We start from the raw sequence: 20,445 nt of genomic DNA on the forward strand, positions 1-20,445 counted from the left end.
GGATTGTTCAAAAGGACCAAAAAAATGGGACTAGTAAATAAATAATAATCATAATACAAATAAAACATATGCATGGATAAATCATTCACGATAAGAGTAAAGAAAAGTAATCATCAAGTAAGATGATTTTAAATCTTTAAATGTACTGAAATCACTAGGAGTGTAACGATACATGTATTTGTCCCGAAACGTCACGGTACAGGCGTCACGGTTCGGTGCATAAAGTCAGACGACGAATACAGTCAGTCACAGCAATCCACACTCCAATCCAGAAGGGGGTGTGAGATAATGCAACGCTGTTAGCTAACCTCAACACCACAACAGAAAAAAAGAAGAAGAAGAAGAGATGATCTACACGCCATCCCAAAAGCGTTCAGATGGCATGCAAGAACTTGCTAGTAGCCAATACACTGAGTTTCGATTAATTTTTGGGACGCACTCCACTAACTTCACGGAATGGAAATTGGGAGGGCAGAAAGCGACATCCTCTTTGTTTTTATTTTATTTTACAAAAGCACAATGTTTTGTTTTTATTGTGAGTGTGCACAAATAAAAATAGACCCTTTACAGTTTTGAGTGATGTCTTACTCTTAGCTGCATGACTATAAATACTATATAAGTATTTTTCAGCTGTTTCCGCTGTTATAATGAGGGGGGTAGTGGGCAGACGACATCATCCAGATGTGCCAATCACCAGAGCTAGGCAGAAAAAAGACTCCAGGAGTGCAAAAACTAATCTATGCACAAGTTTTATTTTTCATTATTCTATTTATTTTGTACTTTTACACAACACAAGAGATGCTTTTCAGTTTTGCAGCCGATTGGGACCAAATCACTTCTGTTTTTTATCAGCCCTACAAAAAAAATATGACCTATGCAAGAGTACATTCTGTTTACTGCTTAGTGCTTTATGCACTAAAGGATTCTGTAATAAACAAACTGTAATTTACACTACTGTCTGTTCAAAATAGATGAAAAGAAACCTAGCATTGTGGATATGTTGTTTTTTTTTCTGTTGTACCGAACTCATATTGATCAGTGACCCCAAAACCTAGGTACATACTGAACCATGTAGCCTACCGTTACACCCCTAATAATCACCATACACTAAAAAAATGCTGGGTTGTTTTAACCCAATTTTGGGTCAAATATGGACAAACCCAAATGTTGGGTTAAAAATGTATTGTAAAAGTTTAACCCAACGCTGGGTTTGTCCATATTTGACCCAAAGTTCGGTTAAAACAACCCAGCATTTTTTAACATTGCAAACAATAGAAAAGACCCAAGAAAATAATTGGTGAAAAGAGTGGGAACCCTGAACGCTATATTTCCATCTAGAAAACTAGAGTCAGGTTTTTCCCCCTTTTTTAAAAGCTTCATATTCTCTCCTAACCCCTCACTATAATGCCGGATCTGATGATTGAAGAGAGCGAGGGGGCTTTGGCAGGAGGGATTTCTTTTCTGTGTGCTACCAGCACAAAGCAGGAAATCTACACCAATGTGAGATCGAAAGTGTGTGTGTGTGTGTGTGTGTGTGTGTGTGTGTGTGTGTGTGTGTGTGTGTGTGTGTGTGTGTGTGTGTGTGTGTGTGTGTGTGTGTGTGTGTGTGTGTGTGTGAGCGAGAGATATGTGTTTCTGTGAGAGTTTTTGTCCGTGCATGCCTGTGTGTGTGTGTGTGTGTGTGTGTGTGTGTGTGTGTGTGTGTGTGTGTGTGTGTGTGTGTGTGTGTGTGTGTGTGTGTGTGTGTGTGTGTGTGTGTGTGTGTGTGTGTGTGAGAGTGTGTGTGTATGTGTGTATGTGTGTGTGTGTATATATTCTATCACCTGTGTGAGGTGATAAGAGACTGCAGCAGCGAAAGCCGCCTTAGAATTCAGAGCAGAGAAATGTATATAATGGAGCAGGTCTCTCAAATACACGCACACACGCATTCCCACACAAAATCACTATAGCTTTCAAATACAGCCTGTCAGATGATGGTAGCTCCTGCTGGTTGGCTCAAACGAAATGAGATTTGGCCACAAACACTGACTCACGTGATGGTGTCAATCATGTCCAGACCCATCTCCACACAGCAGTGAGCATGGTCCGTTTTGGGCTGGGTCAGGCCAGACACACAGTAATAACAGTCTCCCAAGATCTTAATCCTCCTGCAATGGTTTTCCTGCCAATCAGACACACAAAAGCACGATGGGAGTTTTTCCAGAGACACACAGAGCCATTAAAAGGGATGTGCAGTTGAAAGCAGGTCAGTGATGAGGTTCATAAATATCACATATACCAGGTTATACAGAATCTGGTTTCTGAAATACGGTACACAATTAATGAGTAAAGAAAAGTATGATCATGGTACTTCTAAGATTAACAATTAGGAAGTGTCCTGCTTTGTCAGTTAAGAAATGAGCAGATGATAGTTTATTTGGCTATTAACCTACCACTTCTATGTTGTTTTTTTATTATATAAAGCTGTTTGTGTGCTTGTCACTTTATGTGGAACTTACATTAAGTCTAAAGGCCTGTTCACACCAAGACTGATAACTATAAATTTAACTTCAACAGTAACTATTTTAGAGTCCACACCAATGCATGATAATGTTCTGTTTATTACTACTGCAGTTTTGCGCTGCTTTTAATGCTTGAGTTCTCTGAAGTAGCCAGGATTCGAATTGGCTGTCAATGTTTTTATCGTTCATTGCCTAAAACATCGTTTTGAAAGTTATTCCAGCAATATCGTTCCTCTGTGTTATCTTTACAGTTGATGAGATGTGGAATTACCCATTTTTGTATTAGACTGATTATTAAAACTTTAGTTCTCATCCTTGGTATGAATGGGCCTTAACAAACATATTTTTCTGTATTAAAATGGATAAAGTCTATTGCAAAAGCTTGTTTTTTAAATTGTAATATGTCACACTGTTTTACTGTATTTTTGTTCAAATAAATGCAGCCTTGTGGTGAGCATAGGACTTTTGGTAACATTTTAGAATACTGTTTCTTACTTACTGTATAACTAATATGGAATTATTGAAGAACTAATAGGTAATTCTTCATTAACTACTTCACTTCAGTTAACTACTAAGTAAGATGTGTTAACTAATAAGTATGTAATATAATTTTATGATTGTGTTAAGTAACAGTTAGTAAATCAGTAACTAATGAATTCTGTCATACCTCCTGAAGAACTACTACTAATATCTTCTAATTGAGGTTCAAGAAAAATAACTAAGAAGTAACTAATGAACAGTCATACAAAACTACATTGAGTTGTGACCTTTCTTATTCACTAATGTTATTAATAGAAGTAGCAATTTTAACAAATACATATAATGTTAAAGTTAAATGTTTGCCGGTGTGGTTTTGTGAGTGTGTTCTGTAAGAAATCATCTTCAGAAAGGAACCCCACACAAGTGCTTTGCCATAACTATAACCTCAGATTAGTTTCATATTTTATATACAGTACTGTGTGTGTCTCTTTTCCTCAGCATAGAATGCCATTGAGTAAATTCATGTATTTGAGACAACGACAGAGGGAAACTGAAAATATAGGGAGCTTATTAGTAATTAATAAAGAATTATCAAATAATTATCCAGGAATTAGGCAACTGATAACCTGAAACAGTATTCTAAAGTGAAAATAGAAGGAAATTATTTGTTAATTAATAAAGAATTATTAGATCATTCTTCAGGAGTGACTTAGAACCTGAAACAGTATTCTAAAGTGAAAATATAGGGAACCCATTAATAATTAATAAAGAATTACCACATACTTCTGACTCAAATCAAACTTACTGTAAAAAAACACTATGAATGTAATGTACATTATGATAAGTTTTGCTAATGAAATAAAAAGTTATTTGCAGATCAAATATCCTATAGGTAAATGTCTGCACTTATCTTTCTTATTAGGGCTGAAGAATGACTAAAACTGGCTAGAAACAAAATCTGTGCTTTTTACTTTCCAAGTACTTTAAAAAAAGAATTACCTTTGTACTTTTACTAAGGTAATTTTAGAAATGAATAGCCCTAATTATAATTTTACTGGAGTAATATTTTATTGTGGTATATGTACTTTTACACTTCATTCACCACTCCACGGCTAAAATAAAAGGGATTATTGTAGTCACTAGTGTGTATGACTGTTCATTAGTAGTTACTTCATAGTTATTTTTCTTGAACCATACTTAATAGTAGTTTTTCAGGAGGTATGACAGAATTAAATAGTTATTGATTAACTAACTGATACTTAAGACAATCATACAATTCTATTACATACTGATTAGTTAACACATCTCCCCTAGTAGTTAAGAGTAGTGAAGAAGTAGTTAATGAAGAATTACCTATTAGTTCTTCAGTAATTAGGCAGTAAGTAAGAAACAGTATTCTAAAGTGTTACCAGACCTTTTAACAGTTGAGTAGTTTCTAATCAATTTTCCAATTGAGGTGAGAATTTAGAAGCTTTATCACATTTGGAATTTCCACTTCACAATTTTGGGTTACACTTTATTGTAGGCGTGATGTAGCTACATTACTTACTCAAATAAGTAATGAGTAATATTAATTAACTACATGTACTTACTATAGAGTTACGGTTGGGGTTAGGATTTGGTTAAGTGTTAGTTACTTGTAAGTATGCATAATTTACTGTTATTACAATAGTAAGTATGTAGTAACATGTAACTACGTCACCTTAAAATGAAGTGTTACCCAAATTTGTTCTTAAAAAAATAGACACTGATACAAATAGGCCTAACCTTTTGCAAATGCATTATTAGGATTATGCCATTCACATTAATTAAACAAAACAATGAGACACTTTAGACTAAATAGAGTGAGACAAACAGAAAGACAGAAAAAAAGGAACTCTCTACAGATCAATTGCTCTATTTTATGAGAGATGCACCATCTGGAACCACAGGGCAGGAGGAGACTGTGGGAAACGCCGTCACACACACACACACACACACACACACACACATACACACACACACACACACACACACACACACACACACACACACGCACGCACATACATAAACACCATCTGTGCCAATCATTTCCAACTGTTGCCTGGATTTCAAACTGAATTCTACCTAAATTATTATTATTATTATTATGTCTGTGTGACAGAGAGCTACATGTCACAGAAGTCTTACTTTTCTCTAGAACAGACTGTATTTAATAAAGACTTACACTTGCTGACTTGGGGATACAGAAAAGCAAACTGAGCCATGCAATTGTTGAAGAAAAGGAAAATTATTAAAGTGAAAATTTGGAGCAAATTTCTTTCTAACACAAGCACATTAAACAGTTTTTACTTATTGGAGGAAAAATAATTACAATCCAAGAAGAAGATCCAAATAATGCAAAAGCCACTAGTAAAAGTTGTAGTTGTAATTTACAGTACATCAAAGATACTTCTGTATGATCACAGGCAGCACCTTTGACTGCTGTCAGGATGGTAATTTAGCATTTACTGTGAGGGGCTGCTGAAATATTTATTGGTGTTTGCTAAGACAAGAATCTCTATTACCTTTGTTAGGGATCTGAAAAAAAAAACTTTTTCTAAACTTTTCTAAACTTTTTCAGAAGTTTGATATTCTATCAAACTTCTGTGAGTATCCTGTCTTGCACAGTTTATTCTTTGAACATGAATGATACCAGATAACATCTCAAATTGTGTAGTTTGTTCAGGACATGGTGGGCAAATACAGCGTGTTTCAACAAGATGGACCCGACTTGAAATCACTATATCTCTGCAACCACAAACTACACAAGAATGAAACTCTCTCCACTTGAAAGAACGGGGCATAGAGTTTCAATGGCTGCCGCTAGATACCTCTCAACAGCCTCTAGCCTCAGTTGTTCGCAAGATGGTGACCCAATTGGGGCCATCTATTTGAAACACCCTGTACTTTTCGAAGTGATCTGGTGGACGATAGAACAGGCAAGAGACTGTAACGCTTTTTTTTTTTAAGTACATTTTAGTGCACTTTTAAAGTATAATTACAACTCGGACAAACCCGAGAATTGGTTTACATTTTTAAAATAAATGTTTAAACCCAACAGTTGGGTTTGTCCATATTTGACCCAAACATGGGTTGAGACAACCCAGAATTTTTTGTCATTGTCAAAAAAGGCTGTGTTGTCATAGTCAAGTAAGCAACCATGTATAGCAGGCACTTAGTAATGCCCTAGCAACAACCAGAACAGTTTATCAACAACATAGCAATGAGCTAAAAATACTAACAGTGTGTCTGAAATCACATACTGTCTGTAGTTACTAGATTTGAATTTGAACTTACTTTAGTCAGAAACTTACTTAATTTGGACATAGGCCGACTTAAAGGATTAGTTCACTTTTTTAAAAAACTTGTGCTGATAATTTACTCACCCCCATGTCATCCAAGATGTCCATGTCTTTCTTTCTTCAGTCGAAAAGAAATTAAGGTTTTTGATGAAAACATTCTAGGATTTTTCTCCATATAATGGATTTCACTGGGTACCAAACCGTCCAAGGTCCAAATGACAGTTTCAGTGCAGCTTCAAATGGCTTTAAACGACACCAGACGATGCATAAGGGTCTTATCTAGCGAAACGATCGGTCATTTCAAAAATAAATATAAAAGTTTAAGTTTTATAAGCACAAATGCTCGCCTTGCTCTGTTCTGTGATGCACACTCGTGACTCTCCTTTTCGAAATCAAAATGAACAAATCTTTTTTCGAGGCATTTTGTTCATTCAACGAATACACTGAAACTGTCATTTGCACCTTGGACCGTTTGGTACCCAGTGAAGTCCATTATATGGAGAAAAATCCTAGAATGTTTTCATCAAAAACCTTAATTTCTTTTCGACTGAAGAAAGAAAGACATGGACATCTTGGATGACATGGGGGTGAGTAAATTATCAGCAAAAGTTTAAAAAAAAAGTGAACTAATCCTTTAAAAGTATGTTCTATATAGCAGGGGCTCCGTCATTTATTTATTTATTTTTTGCCAAACAACAAACATTTTCTTCAAATCTGCCAGTTACAGAGGGTTTCGGGTAAGTGGATCCACAGCAGCTTTGGCGCCTACACTCTGTTGTTATGTATTGTCATTATTGTCCCACGTTCTCATTGGTTTGCTGGCATATGAGGGATTTCATGCGCAGGGAAAGCTGTCTGTAAATCGCTTGCCCAAGAGGAAAAATGTAATGAACCTGCCAGATCTCATTCAACGAAAAACACATTGTATTTAATATAAAACTAACTGGGGATCAAGTGAAAAAAAAGTAATAACTGAAACTATTTTCATAGTATTTCAATTTCTCCATAAGGAAATTTACTTTTAACAAAGAAAGACCTACTGTAAGCAGACCTACTGTAACTATATGAGGCTGTTAATCGATGCATTTGTTAACCTATTTTTCAAAGCTTGTGAAGGCATCAACAGGTTAATGTAGGCTACTTTCAATAAAAGGTCAAACATATTAGGAATACTTTAGCTGTGTTGCTCTCTGTTATGAGAGTTAGCAACTGAGCAGCTAAACACCCTGTATAGAGCGAACGCGAGCATCTCGCTTATAAACTTATCCAACGTATCTTTTTTGCAACAGGTGCATTTTTGACAAAGCGCCATCCAGCACACCCAGTTAAAAAAAGTAACCAATCGCCACTGCTATATATGACTACGGGTAGCATGAATAAATCTGCCAATTTGTAACTGTCACGTGACCTACTAGCGTCAGTTGCGTCGCTTCACTGCCATTCATAAATCCTCTCGCGTGGCCTCATGGCAGAGTAAAGTGTCCATTGAATGCGCACTTCAGAATCTCGGTTAAAAAAATAGGTCATCCAGGTACTTTCCACCAACTGTTTTTTCGCATACTATGTATTTGGACATACTACTCTGATGGCGTAATGTTTTTCGCGTACTATATAGTAGGGAAGTATTCGATTTCGGATGTAGCGTAAGAACACTTTAGCAACCACATAGCAATGCCTCGCAACCACCCACCATACCCTAGTATTCCTGTTTGTTTATGCTATTTTACAGTTGGCAAGTTGCTTTAGAGGAAGTGGTGTTTTTTCTACCAAATCACTTGACATGTAATGTAGTAAATGCAAATTGGATTTTTCTCAGACAAAAGTCTTTTGTCCATTGTTATTTTTGCTCTAACTCAAATGCTTCCTCTCTGAGGATTGAGGAAAATTGTACAAACTCTATGAGAAGCTGTGCCCACTAATGGGGATTATGATTATAATGCTGTTTAGCATATTGTCGTCAGACTGTGAGCAATCATATAAGGTACTGCATACGCCCATTGACTCAAGCTTTCTAATGTGATTTGCTCCTCTCTTCCTTTCTCTCAACACATACATGCTAATAGTATTACTTACTGTAGCGAGCTCATCAAATTTTCCGAAGAGCTCATTCAGTAGTTTAACCAGCTCTTGGGCCGTGCACTGTGATGCTAGACTGGTAAACCCAACAATGTCTGCAAACAGGATGCTGCACAGAATGAGAGGACAACAGGTTACGGTGATTCACAACAGACCTTACACTGTTCTTTGTAATGGCTTAGGGACAAGCCAGGAAACTGTGTTTGATAAGAAACATGCGCAGAACTATAAAAGCAATATGAATCAACCAGTATCTACTGAGTCTGTTGGCCTTTTTTCATTAAAAAATTACAATCTGTAGTCAGATTAACCCAGGCCAGGGGTCCGGGGGGTACTTGGTTCACCCAATCAGAGGTGAGTTTAACTCAGCTGAGGTGTCAAGGTTTGGCTGGTTAGTATTGTCCAATAAACTAATCAGTGTTGTATCATTAATTTAGCATGTCAGTATGTCAACATTCAATGTTGCTATGAAATGGAATTAGTAACAAATCTACAATAAAAACATTTTAACGAACATTCTTGAAAAAGAAAAAAAAGGTAAGGCAAAATCAGTTTTTGATTGGATGGAAGCAGATCTGAACGCGATCTTGATGTTGATTGTAAGAAAATGGCGGGAAGTGGACTAAATGAATGGAGAAGTAAATCATTGGAAATTGAAAAAAAATGTAACAATCACAGTGAACTCTAATTAAAAACTAAATTAATAGGACAAGTTCAAAATAAAAATAAATTCAAAACTATAATAAACAAAAGGCTCCAGATTCATTGGTTACATCACATCTCTGACTAAGGTTACAGACTCAAAACCTCAAAACTAAGCAAATATGGCAGTGAGAGATGAATGAGAGTTCTAACATATAGCTTTTACAGAGCTCGTAGTTACAGCCCACTTTTTATCCTTAAACTGGAGCTGGGCCTGCACTAACCTCATCTTTTAGACAGTTAGTGGGTCATGGAAAAGTTACTTGTATGCATCATCTTTCACTCCCAAATCTCTTGGTTGGAGCAGGTCTTTAGGAATGGCATATGTGTGTATGTGCTATTGTGTGAATTTGCCCCCCAGCACTTGCTCCATCTCTCACTCTGTGTCTCTTCGCGTGTGTGGGCAGCGTGGGTTAATTGAGCAGCTTTTGAGTTGATAGCACTTGCGCTGTAGGCGCCGTACATGCTGTGCGAGCTTTGGTTGGGAGCCAGACTCAGGAACTTAGGCAACTGCGCGTGAGTGGAGTGTTGTTGACTCTTATTGACTCACTGATTCAGTATTTGCAATCACAATTTAAGTACAATTGAATTGACACCGTCTGTCTAGTCTGGAAAGAAAAAAATATATATAAATGTAGTGCTCTCCTCTCTCATTCATGGAATGGGTTTTCAACACGAATGGCTTGATTGAAACACTCTCTCTCTCTCTCTCTTGCTCTCGTTCTTTCTATACCTGACGTTGTCATGCCGTTGGATGTATATCTTGTGGAAGATTCTTTCTGGTGGTTTCAGGAAGTCCTCCTTCATCTCCATGGCAACATTCCTGGGCAGCAGGCTCATTAGGAGGCGTTCCTGTTGAAAATGTCCATTACATTTTGGGAGAAATAGTGAGTTTTTTAAGTGTCATCAGTCACGTTTAATATGAATTAAAGGATAAATTATTATAATACTCTTTAGAATTCATTTACTAATTTTGTTAACAGTACTCTTCCAAGATTGTAAAGCCTTAAAACTACAAAATAACACAAATGGAATTTTGAGAATTTTGCAGTGACCAAATATGACAAACAAATCAAAACTCTCAAATTGTTCACAATTGCTGCCCTTTAATTGATTTGTATCATTCACTCAACCAACTTTATGAGGGATGCTTTTCCAACATACTTGCTTTTTCCAATTGTTTCCCCAATAAATTACAAATTGGACACGCAACATTTAATTTATGTTAGCAATGTGCTAAAACATGGTAGCAATGTGCTAATTCATGCTAGTAATGTGTACAAACATGCTAATTCATGTTAGCAACATGCTAATTCATGCTAGCAATGTGCTAAAACATGCTAGCGATGTTAAAACATGCTAATTCATGCAAGCAACATGCTCAAATCTATCTATCTATCTATCTATCTATCTATCCGTTTTCTGATAGACTGTATTGCCTTCAAAACTGTCAAACTTTAAGCTTTAAAACTACCTTTAACTTCAAACTATTTCAAACGAAAAACATTTGAAAACCAAAGTTTTTAAAACTTCTTCAAACTTTCTGGGGTGCGTTTCCCAAAAACAATGTTAGCCAGCTATGGTGGCAAGTTCTCTTGAATTGTATTGGTAAGGTCAGAACTAGCTAGATGTTGTTATAGAAAAAAATGTGAAAGCCTCATCAAGTAATGTTAACCACAGACATGGAAATTTCCAAGGGAAGCCATAGCCTTTCGGCTGGCCTTTAAAATCATGGCATGATTGAGCATCTCTATAAAAAAAAAAACACATAAAATGTTTGTGCTGGCCATTGCGTTATGCTATTGTTAGTTTAAAACTGGCCACTTCTGCAATCTGTATGTGTTTTATCTAATGAACTCGCTGATAGCTATAAAGTGGCCAATCTCTGTGAGAGATCACAGTTTGGAGCTTTGGAGTTGGTTGGCATGGAGTTGGTTGGCATGGCAAAGGTAAGTTTCCGTGGAAACACATAGAGTTCATTGCCAAGCCATGCGTTACTAAAATCAGGTGATAAATGCTTTCTCGATGAGCAAAACCCAGCGAGCCATGCCACTGGTGTTGAAAGTCCAATGGGTCGGTTTGTCAATTGCCTTAACTCAAAAGTTGAGCTGAGAGTTGTGTAGAGAGTTTGTATAATTAGCAGCATGACTGTAATTGCCTAAGCCTCTTTCATTAACTGTGGATTTTAAAAGTGAACATTATAGTCTGCAACATATAGATTTTTCGTTGTTGACAAAGTTATAAAGTTGTGCTGTGTGTATATATACTTAATATCTTTACTACTGTATATGCTTATTTGACCAAAAATGCAGTAAAATAACTGTTAAAATAACTGTTCCTGTGATGGCAAAGCTGAATTTTCAGCATAATTTCTCCAGTCTTCAGTGTTACATGATCCTTCAAAAAATCATTATAATATGCTGTTTTGATGCTCAAGACACATTTTTTAATATAATCAATGTTGAAAAAAGTTGAGCTGCTCAATATTGTAGAGGAAACTGCAATGCATTTTTTTCAGGATTCCTTGATGAATAGAAAGTTCAAAAGAGCAGCATTTATTATAAAAAGTCATAATGGTAATTTTATCTTCATGGATTATTGTTATGCCTCCTTGCTGAACAAAAGTATTAATTAAAAAAAATTATCTTACTGACCCCAAATTTTAGGAATGAACATTTGAACAAATTTTGGACTATTATTGTTGTTGTGGTTACTTTTATGAATAACATTACGATTCTCCCCTATCCCACTCAGGCCCAGTTTCACAGACAGGGCTTAGACTAAACTAGGATTTGGCCTTAGTTCAATTAGGTCCATTTAGTCCTTTTAGTAGCTTTAATACACGTGCTTTAGATGAAAACAGTATTACTGGTGTGCATCTTGAGACAAAACAATGGCACTGACATATTTTAATAATTATGATTATTGTATTTATAGGGGTCATAGGATGCCCATTTTCCACAAGTTGGTATGATTCTTTAGAGTCTTCAAGTAAAGTTTGTAACATACTTTGGTTAAAATTCCTCAATGGTTGTGTAAAACAACATGCTTTTTACCGCCTCAAAAACAGCTCTGATCACAGCGACCCACTTCGGTGCATGTCTCTTTAAATGATAATGAGCAACTGCTCGCCCCAGCCCTCTCTTCCATGGGGCATGTCGACACAAGACACGTAAAGTGCTGCAGCGGTGGACAGTATACAAATGGCTGAGGGCGTAAATATGCTAATACGGGACAGTCCGTCAGCGGTCGTGGGCGGAGCATGAACAATATGACGACATATTACTCAGAGGCTTGATTATTGAGAGTGTTTAGAATTTTTGAGGATAAAATAAAAAGGAGTGAATGTATTTTTTTCATTGTATGGTGGTTGTGTCCACACACTGCAAAGACACAATTTATATGCAAACACCATATAAAAGTAAATTTTGCATCCGATGACCCCTTTAAGAAATACTATGCAGTGAAAATTGTTTTCAGTTAAAGCAGGTCAAACATGCATTTCAGTCTGGGACTAGGTTTAAGCATCGTCTATGAAACCGGGGGATAGTTTTTTAATTTAATCCAAAACATACATATCAAATATTCTTCCCTCGTGATTTTATCCATCTGCCGCAGAAACTCTCAAACTTATTAAATCAATACATCAGCCACTCTTGCTGAATGTGCACTTTTGTGCACATAAATGATAGATCATCTGAATGTGCGAATGGTAAGATTAGAGACTGGTCCATATCTATGAAGCGAGTGTGAGAGTTTGTGTGGTACAGCCTGGTGTGATGTATAGAGTGGGTGGTGTTACCTTCTATTCAGGGAGTTTGTTGGGTAGGAGGTGGATGAGTCATGTGCAAACAATTATAACCAATTTCAGTCGCTAAGGAACAAGGGTAAAGTGTCCTCTCCACTTTAGTTTGTATGACTGTGTTTTGCATCTTTCAATCTTATGCCCCTCTCCACTTCATTTATAAATCATTCAGTAATTATCCACTGCAATTGAGCTTGGCAAGGGAGATAAGTTATGCCAATGTTGCTATTTGTTTCACATACTTTATCATTGATATAATCCACAATGCTAGCTAAAGGAAGCAGTCTCACTGAGAAATAAAGTGGGATGGTGGATCTGCTAAGGTAGGTTTCTGCTGCAAGAAAATGTTCACATCACAATCTGCTGTGTATGCAGTTTTGTCCAGAAATGTCCATCCCACAAATATGCTAACAGATACAACGAAGAATTTGATCTAAGTATAGAAAAGTCCTTTTTCTTTCAAGATTGAATTCATAGAAGTACTGTGTATCTAGTCAGATACATAGAAGAATTTTTAAATATATTAACTATATAAATATATATATATATATATATATATATATATATATATATATATATTTACAGGTTACTTTTTTTTAAAGCACAACTTCTACATTTGTAAATTTAAAAAATCAACATGAGTTTCATCTCTGCCTTGAGCAGAAGGTCCGTTCACTGGAGGACCACTTTTTAGCATGGAGTGGGTGCTTGTGTACAACGGATCTGTATTCACCAGCTGCCCCGCTGAGGATGACATCACCAGCCCCACTCTGGACCCAGAGCCCTTTAGCCCCTCTGTTCCTCCAATGACACCACTCTATTGTGTGGATTTGCCTCGGGGTCTTCTGGTCTCCAGTTCTACCCAGTCAAAAGGAATCCCCTGGCTCCGCCTCCAGCCGTCAATCCCATTACTCCACTTCGGCCCGCCGACCTGTCAGCTCCGCCCTCCCTCGGCTCCAGCTGGGACCATCGTCCTTACGGCTCCACCAGGCTGTCTTGTCCCTTCGTCTCTACCTTGGTCAGATTTCACTCTGTCTGGACTTACGGGTCTTCAACTACATTTCATCCCTCCAGCCCCTTTGGATCTGTCGGGCTTCGCCTTGGTCCTCAGTCACACCGGCTACACCTCAGTCCCCAGGCACCCTGGCACAAACCCGGACGCTCGTCACTGAGGCTCTGCCTCAGCCTCCAAGGGCATTGGTGTGGCCGGTCTTGCTGGCCTAGTGCTCCACTTCCATCGGCCTCGTCTCCATCAGTTGTCCTCCTGGAGTCGACAGCCAAGTCTTCTCCATGGCCTCTCATTCCTATCTGTCTGTGTTCCTAGTTAGTCTGGTTATTAATTAGATCTACAACTGTACCGTTTTACCTTGATTTCTCTAGTATTTATTCCTTAGTTTCCTCAGTTCTGTGTTCCATGTCATTAACATTTTGTTGTGAGTTATACCCTGGTGATCTCCTGCGTGTTCCAATTCATTCCTGAATGTTGGCTTGAGAACCTTGCTTGAAAATTATTTATATATGGCAGGCAGATCCACAGCAGATCAGGTTCTTGGTCCAAGCGGTCTATGATTTCCTTCCTAGCCCAGCAAATCTCCACATCTGGGGTAGGAACAACTCACCAGCATGTCATTTGTGGCCTGGGAGGAGTTTCCTAGAGCACATCTTAAGCAGCTGTCCAACAGCCATGGTGGTGAGATCAGGTTTTAAAGTCCATTGCAGAGTCCATGGCCAACAACATGCATGGCTGCCACCAGAGGAACATCACCTTTGTCAGGTTTGGGGAGCAGCCACATTTATCCCTTTTCCACCGACACGATTCCAGTGTGGGTTCCCAGACTTTGTCTGCTCTCGAACCATTACGCGCATTTCCAATGCAAAAAAGGGGGTTCCGGAGATCGGTTCAACTCTGGCCCTAAAAATTAGCTGGTTTCGAACCAAGCCGGGGAGGAGTGGGCGTAGAAAAACTGTTGCTGTCTCATTGAGAAATGTAATAGCGTTGCACTACATTGCTCTTTACATAAGGATTTATAATACTATGTGTACCAGAGAGACCCAGCCTGTGAGAGAGCGAGTGAATTAATGGTTTCAGTTCCTCTCCAAAAAGGATAGATAAGAGTACCGGCAGTTTATGCGAGCTGCCGGTTTTGCTCGGTCTTCAACTACATTTCGTCTCTCCACCCCTTTGGATCTGCAGCAGCTGTCCACCAGCCCTGGTGGTGAGATCAGGTTTTAAAGTCCATTGCAGAGTCCATGGCCAACAACATGCATGGCTGCCACCAGAGGAACATCACCTTTGTCAGGGTCGGGGAGCAGCCACATTTATCCCTTTTCCACCGACACGATTCCGGTGTGGGTTCTGTAGTGTTACAAATTTATTAAAATGTTTTAATATAGGTTCAACAGTATTTTAACTGAGAAAGTTACCATTTTGAGGCAAGGGACACTAACCCTTTTGTTACTTCTCATCTGATGTCACAGACCTGCCTGTTCCTGTCTGTCCTGCTCTCTCTATTGTAAGTTAAATTGATCAGAGCACTGAGACTATCACCTTTTGTCTTTATGCACTGCCTGGCCATTAAGCTCTATGATAATGTGAAGGTATCGGTGACGAGTCTGGCTGATTGGATTAGGATATTTACATTACAGTGTTATGCTGATTGGATTAGGATTGGTAACACTCTCAGTCTAGGGCAAGTTCCTAAACTTGTATGCCTCATTTACATGCTTTTGTTTCAGAGTATCTCCACCTTTATGTAACTCCTCCCCCTGAAAGGGTATAGATTGGGTAAGATTTTGGACCAAGCAGACTACAGCAAATAAAGAATCCTGCTTAAATAAGGCTCCTGGTTTTCACCTCTGAGTTTTTCTACACTGAAGAAGGAAGAGGTTTACAACAGATGGTGCCGTGACCCGGATAGAATTAACTTCACCAGAATCCAGAACTGAATCTCAACAAAGATCTCAACAAAGCTGACTGAGTTCCAGAACTGAATCTCAACAAAGATCTCTGACTGAGTTTTCCAGACGGAAATTTTCCGAACAACGAACGATTCGGTGAGTTTCACTCTATTCAAAGAACCGCTGAAGACCAGTACAAATCTGTTATTCCTCTGCGCCGTCAGAAGAAGAGTTAACAAACAGCTGTTAAGTTTGGTTAACTTAGTTTATCCTCTAAAGTTTTCTGTTAGAGATGAAAGTGATCCTCTGTTGTCAGGCAGGGAAGAATTTAGCATTACGTGTTAATATTTGGTGATCCTCTGTTCACAGAGAAGGATTAGCATTACGTGCTAGTTATTTATTTATTTATTTATTTTTTGGTGATCCTCTGTTCTCAGAGAAGGTTAGCATTACGTGCTAATATTTTGTTTCTATCCTCTGTTTCAGGCAGGGAAGATTAGCGTAAAGTGCTAGTAATATTGTGTTATCCTTTGCTCTGCCAAAGAAGGTTAACAATAGTTGATCTGTGTTAACAAGTGTACCCTCTGTTGATCAGAGAAGTTTTAGTGTTTTTGATTGTGTGATAACAAAGATACATCACAAAATGGTTAGAAGGAATGCTAGGCTGGTTCCAACAATTGAAAAAGGTGGTCTTGCGACCCCTTTGTGGTCAGATAGTGAATTTAAAACACTGTTAGGAGAACAAATTAACCTAATAGTCACAGAAAAAGTTAGACAAGAACTAACAAAGAAATATGAGATTCATCCAGACAAGATTTGGTTGGTAGATGAGTGTAAAAAGGTGCTTGGAGCAAGTATCCACAAAAAATTTGAAAGGGATATTATGCTGCCATAGAGAATTTTGTTTAGCACTAGCTACACAACAGTCTCAGCATAACTCAGAACTAGAAAAAGAGAACAAAGAGCTACGTGCACAGTTTCTTCTTTGACCAAGAAATTGAACCGCAACAAACCTATAGAAAAAAATGACGTAGAAGAAGTTAGTCAGCCGGATAACATTTACCCTGACTTACGAGCGCTCTTTGAAACAGATGCGGCTCACCGCCCAGTAACTGATGTGCCTGTAAATTCAGTAAATGTGTGTGGTGCTAGAAAGAGATCGCAGGGAATTGAGGGAACTGAAAGTGTTCCTCCCAACTCTTCTGTTGTCCAAATCCAAACTGTTGCAAAAGCACTTGGACCTAAAGGCATAGAGCGACTGTCCTAGAGCCTACCTTCAGCAGGTAAACAGTTTTCTGAATTCAGAAGAACATTAATCAGCAAAATGCGTCTATATGACATGTCGTTAACAGAGGTCACACATTTAATGTCACACATTTTAACTGAAACTGAATTCAACAGTTTTGAATCTGCCGTGACTTCTGAACTACAACATGCGAGTAGAAGTGATATGAGAGAAGGTGTTTTGAAAATCCTAAAGAATATCTTAGGGCCCAAAATAGATTGGTCTAGAATTACTAGCTGTGTACAAAAGAAAGATGAAAATGTGTGCGAATATACTGAGAGGTTTTGTCAGTCAGCCGTAACGTACAGTGGAATAGTGGATGACTCTGAAAGTGTGCTTGATGACAAAGGACCACTGATGCGTATCTGGTCAGATGGCCTTGTCGCCGAATACAGAAGAGCTTTGCCATTCCTAGATATAGCTTGGTCTAACAGAACTCTAAGAAGTAACTTAGACAGTTTGGCAGCATGGGAAAGAGATGCTGATGTTAAAGCCAAAGTGAGAGTAGCAGCAGCAGCTACATTTAGCACAACACCACCAGAAAATAGGTGGTCTAAAAAAGAAGGCAAATGCCACTACTGTGGAAAATTAGGACATTGGGAGAAAGAGTGTAGGAAGAAGTTGCAAGATACAAAAAGAAATGCTATGCATAATTCTGCTCCTTCTCAGCCTGTTTACAACCCGGAAGCAGTTCCGAACGTGTCCACTGAAACTTTAGGACAGCTTGTTCAGGCTCTTTTAAGAGCACAAAAAGACCAGAAAAAAAAACTAATTGTTGGGACTGTGAGTAGCTATCTTTCCCCTGTAATCCATCATAATGACAAAAGAATTTTTTGTGAAAGGTAGCATACAAGAGAAAGAGATTGACTTTTTGCTTGATACCGGTGCAGAAATTACAGTAATTCCTACAAAATTGGTTAAAGGTTTAAACATCCCATACAAGAAAACCAAAATTTGTTTAACTGGCGTAATAGGTGAAGATTCTGTTTTGTATGAAACTCCGCCCATAGAGGTAAAATTTGGCCCAAAAACTCTGACTACAAAATTGCTATGTGCTCCATTAAATACAGGTGCAATTTTAGGCATGGATCTCCTGAGACAAGTACATCTAACTTTAGACATGTCCTCAGAATTTGCTAGCACTAAAACTACCTCAGCACAAGTTTCTACCAATAATGTAATCCCTCCAGAGTATGCTTTCTTACAGAATCATCCAATTTGGGCTAAAGACAAGGATGATTGTGGTTTGTTGACAGGTGTAGAACCAATAAAATTGACAGGGACTCCACCTCCGGTCACCAAACAATATCCGATCAATAAGGAAGCTATACAGGGAATCAAGCCTATTGTAGAAAAATTGCTGATGCAAGGAGTGCTAGTTAAAACCAACAGTCCATGTAATTCACCCATATGGCCCATCAAGAAATCCAATGGGACATGGAGACTCACCATAGACTACAGAGTAGCAAATAAACATATTGATAAAATCACCCCCCTAATGGCAGATCCTTCCACAATTTGCAATGGCCTACCATTGGAGTGTAAGATTTTTTCAGTAATTGATATGTCTAATGGATTCTTTTCTGTACCATTGCACTCTGACAGCCAGCCATGGTTAGCTTTCACAGTTGACTATGAACAATACCAGTGGACACGTTTGCCACAGGGATTTCAAAACTCCCCAACCATATACCATCAGGCTGTCAGACGTGATTTGTGTGACCCAGAATGTCCGGTAAAACAGTCCACTATGTTTCCAATATGTCGATGATATTTTGATTTCCTCAACAGATCACGAGGTACATCAAACTGAATTGGCATCATTGTTGGACTATTTGCATAAAAAAGGACACAAATTCAGAGCTCTTTTTCACAAAGCTCAAATTGCTAAAAAGCAAGTCACATTTCTGGGTCAAACAATTGGTGCAGGAAATAGATCCATTACACAGGATCGAGCAGCTTCAGTCAAAACCATTCCTCCGCCAACTACCATTAAAACACTCCGCTCATTTTTAGGAACAGCAGGTTACTGTAGACCGTGGATTGAAGAATATGCCTCGATTGCACAACCTCTCTATGACTTGTTGAAAGGCCATGGTAAAGAATCAGATACTGTGTATATGGAATAACTTCACCTCAAAGCATTCAATGATTTGAAGAGAGCACTATGTCAAGCACCAGCATTAGGAATTGCCCAATCTGATAGACCCTTTGTGCTTTATGTCCATGAACACTTAGGCTTTATGACTGCATGTCTAATGCAAGATCATGGGGGCAGTTTACGCCCAATTCATTACTATCCTGGTAAACTTGACATAGTCGCTCAAGGTATGGGCCGATGTCTTAGAGCAGTGCAGGCAGTTCATCTAGCTCTTCAGGCTTCAACAGTAATGGTGTTAGGTCAGACTGTAACTTTAAAATGCCCTCATGCAGTGTCTGCACTAATGAATCAAGCAAAAGTCACTTCTGTCACCTCCTCCCGTTGGGGAAATTGGTTAGCAACTCTCACAGCCCCGAACATTGTTTTACAGCGTGCACCAGTCACGAACCCATCCTCATGTATGATGTCTGCAATAACTGAGAATTTGTTAGAGGATGAAGGAGAAGTGACACACGATGGTGTTACGCTTACATATACACCTACGAGTGAAGTAAAATAAACTCCCATAGAGAATTCAGAATTTGAGTTGTTTGTTGACGGTTCAGCTCAAGTAATTGAAGGTAACAGACGAGCAGGTTATGCAGTAACGTCCACTACGGAAGTGTTAGCTTCAGGACGTCTTCCAGATCATTTTTTCAGCTCAAGCTGCAGAACTAGTAGCCCTAACAAGAGCATGCACGCTAGCTTCAGGATCAGTTGCTAATATCTACACAGATTCCAGATATGCTTTTGGGGTAATTCATGATTTTGGTGTCATTTGGCAAACCAGACAGTTTCTAACTTCTGCTGGATCCCCCATTAAGCATGCTGAATTAGTGAAAGATCTAATGTTTTCCATGAAACTTCCAGAGAAATTAGCAGTGATCAAAGTGAAAGCACATCTCACAACTAATACTATGGAAGCTAAAGGTAATGCTCTTGCTGATATAGCAGCTAAACAGGCTTGTTTCTATGCAACTGTACAAGTGTGTTCAGGTAGTGCAGCACAGAAGACATTTATGCCACCTGAATCAATAATTGATCTGTGCAAAGACGTTCCTCTGTATGAAGCATGGACATGGTTGGACAAAGGAGCCACAGTGGATTCATCCGGTTGCTGGACCAAAGGGGGAAAGTATGTCGCTCCCGAATCACTGTTGCCATATTTGGCTCAACAAATACACAATTTGGGTCACAATTTGGTCCAGCAACGATGAATCACAGGTTCTCAAACC

General features: G+C 38.5%; 1 protein-coding gene across 2 annotated transcripts in view; it reads right to left on the bottom strand.

Moving 5' to 3' along the window:
- adcy1a (adenylate cyclase 1a) overlaps positions 1 to 20,445 on the bottom strand; it is a 71,538-nt gene that overhangs the window by 36,969 nt on the left and 14,124 nt on the right. For both annotated transcript variants that reach the window (XM_077220967.1, XM_077220968.1), the window contains exons 3-5: positions 9,816 to 9,934; positions 8,378 to 8,489; positions 2,034 to 2,161 (exon numbers count right to left, since the gene is read on the bottom strand). In XM_077220967.1, the coding sequence (XP_077077082.1) occupies positions 2,034 to 2,161; positions 8,378 to 8,489; positions 9,816 to 9,934 (359 nt within the window). The remainder of the gene's footprint in view (positions 1 to 2,033; positions 2,162 to 8,377; positions 8,490 to 9,815; positions 9,935 to 20,445) is intronic.

Source organism: Siphateles boraxobius, unplaced genomic scaffold (assembly GCF_051911475.1).
Source record: "Siphateles boraxobius isolate OS27281-9 unplaced genomic scaffold, OSU_SipBor_1 8, whole genome shotgun sequence".
NCBI classification, from domain to species: Eukaryota; Metazoa; Chordata; class Actinopteri; order Cypriniformes; family Leuciscidae; genus Siphateles; species Siphateles boraxobius.